The sequence below is a fragment of the Thrips palmi genome, unplaced genomic scaffold (assembly GCF_012932325.1).
Source record: "Thrips palmi isolate BJ-2018 unplaced genomic scaffold, TpBJ-2018v1 HiC_scaffold_10, whole genome shotgun sequence".
NCBI lineage: Eukaryota > Metazoa > Arthropoda > Insecta > Thysanoptera > Thripidae > Thrips > Thrips palmi.
Genome location: NW_023144621.1, coordinates 1,061,014 through 1,067,335, shown reverse-complemented (window position 1 = coordinate 1,067,335; position 6,322 = coordinate 1,061,014). Strand labels below are relative to the sequence as shown.

The 6,322-nt window shown below is 45.3% G+C and overlaps 1 protein-coding gene across 1 annotated transcript; it reads left to right on the top strand.

Moving 5' to 3' along the window:
• The first annotated feature begins 6 nt into the window (after positions 1-6).
• LOC117651885 lies at positions 7-5,055 on the top strand. The gene is made up of 5 exons (XM_034396428.1): positions 7-89; positions 188-267; positions 1,417-1,582; positions 2,545-2,897; positions 4,515-5,055. Exons 2-5 carry the CDS (start codon positions 230-232, stop codon positions 4,783-4,785), a joined length of 828 nt encoding a protein of 275 aa, XP_034252319.1. The 5' UTR covers positions 7-89; positions 188-229; the 3' UTR covers positions 4,786-5,055.
• Positions 5,056-6,322: the final 1,267 nt, after the last annotated feature.

Below are 6,322 nucleotides of genomic sequence, written 5' to 3'. Positions count from 1 at the left end.
CACACTCCGAGGACTTCCGAGAGCAGGAGACAAAAGCAGCCCGCTTTCCCCTGGGGAACTTGCCAACTTGCACGCCCCAGTACCGCTCAGTACTGTTCAGAAATTTAAGAGTTTGCTCACCTTTGAAGCTGTGATGAGCTCGAGTGTTGCGAAGACTGCTTGACGTTCCGATTGGATTTTGTGGCAGCTAACTTCAATCCCAGACAAGACAGCTGACTTCAGTACCAGAATGGCAGCCAGGGCGGGAGGATCCTCCAACGGAGACAAGTAAGTTTGACTAAAGTTCGTTACCTCTCGTGACTAAAGTTCGTTACTTCTCGTCTTGCGTAACAGGCTGTAAGTTTGACTTAAGTTCGTGACTTCCCGTCTTGCGTAACAGGCTGCCCTGCTCCTCCGAAACGTTGGATTACGAGCATGCGTCGGTTATAAAGTTTATTTACTTAGATTATTCTATGAAAGATTATATATTGTAGATTATACGAAAATTTTATAGATTATACGAAGTGCTTTGGAAGCTTACTTTGTCGCAACAAGCTGCTGTAAGTTGAACAGCAGTTTATCTTGTAAGGTTTTCAGAGTGTGTGTACGATACAACGGCTTGCGTAACAGGCCGCTTCGCTTGTCCGTGATGTTCTGTTGTGCTATTCATCAGGCAACGCCCTGCGTACACTCATTCTAGGAACGTGACATCACGTTGGAACGAATGTGACAAAATGTTACGCCACTTAAAGCATTCTGTCACATTATTCGTTTGGATGTGAATCAGCCTTTAAAGCTTTTCAAACGAACGTGACATTTTGTCACATTCATCTGAACGTGATGGTCACGTTTCTGAAATGAAAGTGTAACATGCGCTGACTTCTGTAGCACCTAAATCTGTACAGGCTGGCTTCAAAGTACGCAGGATTCTTTTCAGTGTTTTCTCTCGCCCCCTTCTTTTTCGAACTTTACGTAGTTTCGTGAAGGATAATCATCCCTTTCTCTTTTCGGGTCACTACCCATTCTCCTAAGCAAGAGGTGCCAATGAGAGTGAGTGAAAGTGTTGCGATTCCTTTCCGGTCTTCAACCACAGCTCGCATGAATATAGTATTCAAACTGGAGTAAACTATGCCTATATTTTATAATGAAGGACTCACCCATTTTTTGCAGGGATGAATATTAAAGAAACGAATTTATAGCTAAATTTTGCATTAAATTATCTCGGCCTACGAAGAAAATCCAATAAAAAGTGAACGCCAAAAAAGGATGTGTCAAAAGGCTCTTTAACCGCCTCAATTAATGGGTGTCTATTGCTTAAATTATTGCACTCCAGGGTGCGATAAGTCGTGAGGATCCCAAACTCGGTTTCGTCGCTAAATTTTGTAGCAAATCATCACAACATGAATGACAGTGTGCTCTTTCCGTCTTGCTTCGCAGGTGGTGGACCTGTTCGACATGCCTGAAGAAGTCTCCCTGCCCGGCACACTCTGTGCAGATCCGCAGCAGCGCTGAGCTCCAGAAGCAGCTGAAGGCCGCCCAGGCCAACCTGCGGAAGGCGCAGGCCGCGGTGGACGCCTGCAAGGACGCGTGCCAGAGAGCCAAGGTGAGACTATGCTAACACACTAAATCACTATGTAGATTTTTCTGCGCGTCAATGCACGAAATTAAACGTGCACTTCATAACGTACAAAGTATTGAGTACACACTTAAATTTTCAATGTGTTCTCGTAGATTTCTGCATACCCGCGCTGCACTGAGATTCCAAACGCTATGAGTATAGCACGTATGGTGGGTGCGATGCAGCTGAGATACCGCACCACACGTACAATGCGATAGCCACATTGCACCTTACGTGCAATGCGTCCCGAAAATGCCCTATGCTAATGCATGGGATTGGGGAGGCATTGCACTTAACGTGCGATGCTTTTTCATCGCACCAATTGACACTCATAGCGTTTGGACTCTGAGCGGGCGCGCAGGAAAGCCACATAGTAATGTAGTGTGCAGGACGTTGTCATGAAGGGACATCAATTGTTAAGGGGGGGACCCTGGTGAAACTTTCAACTAAAATTTGTCGACAAGTCTTCAATGAATAGAGTCCATGCAAGACGACTCATACTCATGTTGGTGTCAACCAAGAACGCAGGAAGTCTTTCTATGACAAATTTTTTTTTGTCGACTGAGCAAAGCTGTGAAGTTGAGCGTAGGAGCCAACGACAACTGATCTCAATGTTATTTCCTTCCAAATGATAAAGAAACCTTCTACGCACATTTTCATCTGTGAACTTTGAAAATACTTTTTTTGGCAATTTTGGCCATTTTTTCACCAGGGTTCCCCTACTGAGAAAACCTATCAAACTATTTTCAGCCTTACAAAGAAACGTAGTTTGTATAACAAAGTATTTTGAACAAACGTAAGCTAACAAAGAAAATACTTCGTAATTTACGACCTATTTCTTCGTATAACGAAGTATTTTAGTTTGTTGCATGTATGCTCAAAATACTTCGTAAGGTTTTAAGAGTGCCCTTAATAGTGAACTGACCCTGATCGACTCTGCCTGCCAGGACGGCGTCGTCTCCAGCTCCCCCACGCTGACCGTGAAGCACTCCGGCTGGATGGACGACGACCTCCGGGGCTGGGAGCCCGGGCGCGTGTCGGTGCTGTTGGCCCTGGACGGCTCATCACTGTCGCCGGCCCTCGGCGCGTCGCTGCGGCAGGCGCTCAAGGGCGTGTCTCTCCAGTTCAAGAGTGACTGCTCCTGCCCCTTCAGCTTCTTCTACGCGGACGGCGTGGAGATCCCCCTCGACGTGGTCGCCCTCCTGCCGGACCGGCCCGGTGGCGCGGGCAGAGAGGGGCTGCGTCCCGGCGCCGTGCTCGTCCACCCCGCACGCCGACGCCTCGAGGTCTACACTCGCAAGTAAGTCGCGGCCAAGGGAGCCTACACTCCAAAGTAATCGTGTACAGAGTACTCGGTATTACGGGGATCTTACAGGTGAATGACGGCATGAAAATGCTTTAATTTGGCACGTTTGGCCCAAAAATGGTCTTAAAATCTACGTGCAATTGGCGTAATACTCGGTTTTTGTGTACAGCGTATTACGCGAGTGTTAACCCCCTCAGTCGCCCCACAGTGGGCCAGACGACCGTTGGAGGCGGTCGAGATTCCAGACGGGTTTTGAACTCCAGAGTCGCTGAATAAGACTCGCACCGAACGTGTGACCCCACCAATGGATTTCTCGTTCGGAGAGCAATCCGATGGTGGGGTCACACGTTCGGTTCGAGTCCCATTGAGCGACTCTGGAGCTCAAAACGCGTCTAGTTCCATCACTGGATTGCAAACCATATAGCAACCCTTTTTATTTCAATTTATGCCCATCAATCCAAGTTTCAAAAAAGAAGCGCAGAATCTGAACTGGAATTCCTGTTAATCTCGTCATCTTGTATATGCCTGATACAAGAGTTGCGGCCCCCTAAATATGTTTTGCAACGTTCTGAAGTCTGCAAATATAGAGCATTTATGTATGTTTCAATCTGTACTTATACCCTATTCTAAAAAGTGAAAGAAGCTTTTCTTTAGCATATGGCACACCAGTCAAGTTTGTCGGAGTAAATTCTCAAGTTTCATACAACATGGAACTTTAAGATATTTGTTCTTGTATAATACCAGGCAGTTTCTAGAATAACAAGCACGATACTTAAAAAATGCTCACGTCACTTTTTCCATTTAATTTTTGGTGATTTTAAGCTTTGTCCCATTGCTCTACCTCTTAAGATGCCCCCCCAGTTACGTTACATGTGGAAATTCCATTCAACAAATTGCTATCGTTAAAATTATTTTGGGTAACAAATTGAGATGTATTCTGTTGTACAATAGCAACATTTTAATTGACAAGTGTATTCTGACCCTTTGCTGAAGCTTGGTACGTGAGATCCAATCTTTAATACATGCATTCAAATTTTGGCATGAGATCAGCAGTTTTGGTGTTATCGCCCTCCTAACAACGATTCAAGAATTTTTGCTCTTGTTCGTTGGGGTTGTCTACATACTACTCACTCACCTTTATGGGCGCCTTTCAACCCCTCCCTCCTCCATGTAATCATTTCCTATCCAATCGTCCATGCTCAAGACATACGTAAACATAGCCTCCTTCTCCCCATCTTTCCGTGGTGATTGCATAATATGTGGATGCACTTGTAAAACTAAAGAGCAGTAAAGCCCCTGTTTTCAAACATTATCAGTTTACGCTTAATCAAGCCCATAGAAATCAAACGCTTGATTTCAACTGTGACAGGCTCATCTGCCTGGACTCCCCTTATCTAAATGCATGGTTTTTTTTCCCTTATCTAAATGCATGGTTTTTTTTCCCTTATCTAAATGCATGGGTTTTTTTCTGGTGTATTTCAAGCTTCATGTTTTCAAGGGTAACTTTATGCTTGACTCAAGCATAGAATTACGCTTTACTTTCCCCAGTGCGATCCCGTAACCAAATGACACTACCTATGTACTCATTGATTGTTTATCTCCCTCTTGCAGCTGCAAACCTAGCGAGGGTAAGCAGACCAAGCTGCTAGGATTTCTCCTGGAGGCCAGCCTGACTGCACTGTCCTACAAGCACACGCCCAACAAGCGCAACTCCAAGGACTGCACTTTTTGCCACTACGGGCACTACGTCTCCATCGACTTCGAGAAGGTGGAGCTTCAGGGCGTTGCTGGCGTGGAAGACAAATGTGAGCAGGACAGCAAGCGCGCGAAACTTTCAACATCTTCCTCAGAGGAGTCTGAGAGCGACGACGACGACGAGTGATAAATTCGATTTCTTGAAGTATCTATCCCGTCCGTTATAGAAGGTGAATAGGTTCTTGATAGCTCCAGCAAATTTTGGCTGCGGGCCACATTAAAACCCGTTTTATGTTCAGATATTATAAATATTATAAATATTATTTCCTTTTTTGTTGTTACCGGGTAATGTGAAGAAACAGTCGTTTTGATGATTATACTGTCTTTAAATTATTGTATACGTAGTGCTACTTATGTCAACTGTTTCTTCCAAAATAAACAATAATGATCTAGCTTATTTTTTCTTCACCGTATCTCTTCTACTCCTCCACAAACCACTACAAACAAATTTTCACCTCTTCGTTCCATTTAATCAAATCGTACATGCTTGCAAGCTTTCCTGTGTAGAAATTGGATTATTTGAGGTATAACTGTTTTCACATGAGTTTTGATGAGGACCAACATAATTTGAGTTCAAGATCCTACCTTTGTGAATTTGGGATTTACCTCAGAATAATTTAAACAAATATCTGACGTATTTTTTTTAAATTGTCTTGAGATTCCTACAAGCCTTTGCTGAGGCAGAAATTTGAGCATAGAACAAAGAGATCTGTTGAAGATTTGTGTCGAATAGGTTACAGTCGAATCGGCGAAAGCATGTTGATTCGGACTTGGACTGACATTCCGTTGAAAGATAAATTTGAGAGAAATGATTTGATTTGACAGTCTAGAGGGAAATAATAGGGTGTGTCACGCATCCACTTGTTCCAAATTAAATCGTTTAATTTCGTCCTGAATTTAACATGATAAGTTTGCGTTCATCAAAAGGTAACAGAATAGAAGATGAAATTTCGCTACACTGGAGAGAGCAAGGCGCACGATGTAAAGTGGGCCAAGACCGGCGCAGGCGGCTAAAAGTCTAAGCGCGTTTTCAGCTCTGGGGTACCTACACTGTTAAAAAATGGATCGAGTAAAAAGCAGCTGCTTTATTTTATAAGGTGCCCAAGAATGTTTCGCTCCAACCCATGACAATTATTTTGGTCAAATTTTAGGCAACCTAAGACGAAGTCCGCAAGGAAGTAACTTTTAACCTTACTTCACTATTGTCAGGGTCTGAATTCCATCGAAAAAAGAAGGTAACTGAGTAGTAGTACTGTCGCCCCACGTAAAGCTGGTCGTCCTCGCCCCGGACTGAGTACGGCGAGGTCAGCACGAAGTGGGTGCGGCGCAGCCCGGGGCCCGGCCCCGCCCAATCTGGCCACACTGGCCCGGGCAGCAGGCAGGTCCACGCAGGCATCCAGGGCGGCCTCGACGCGACTCACCCCTACTCGGGGCACAGCGTCTCAAGGCGGTACGCGGCAGACTGGGCAGCACACAGTGGGCCAGAAGACCAGTGGAGGCGGCCAAAACCCTAGACGCGTTTTGGGCTGCCGAGTCGCTAAATGGAACTCGGACCGAGCCTGTGACCCCACCAATGGATTGCTTTCCGAACGAGGAATCCATTGGTGGGGTCACACGTTCGGTTCGAGGCCTGTTTAGCGACTCTGTAGCTCAAAACGCGTCTA

Bases quoted from the DNA above. Each gene is read 5' to 3' on its own strand.
- LOC117651885 (XM_034396428.1), top strand. From the start codon at position 230: ATGGCAGCCAGGGCGGGAGGATCCTCCAACGGAGACAA. The intron at 1,583-2,544 runs GTGAGACTATGC...TCTGCCTGCCAG, and splicing joins ACGCGTGCCAGAGAGCCAAG to GACGGCGTCGTCTCCAGCTC. The intron at 2,898-4,514 runs GTAAGTCGCGGC...TCCCTCTTGCAG, and splicing joins CTCGAGGTCTACACTCGCAA to CTGCAAACCTAGCGAGGGTA.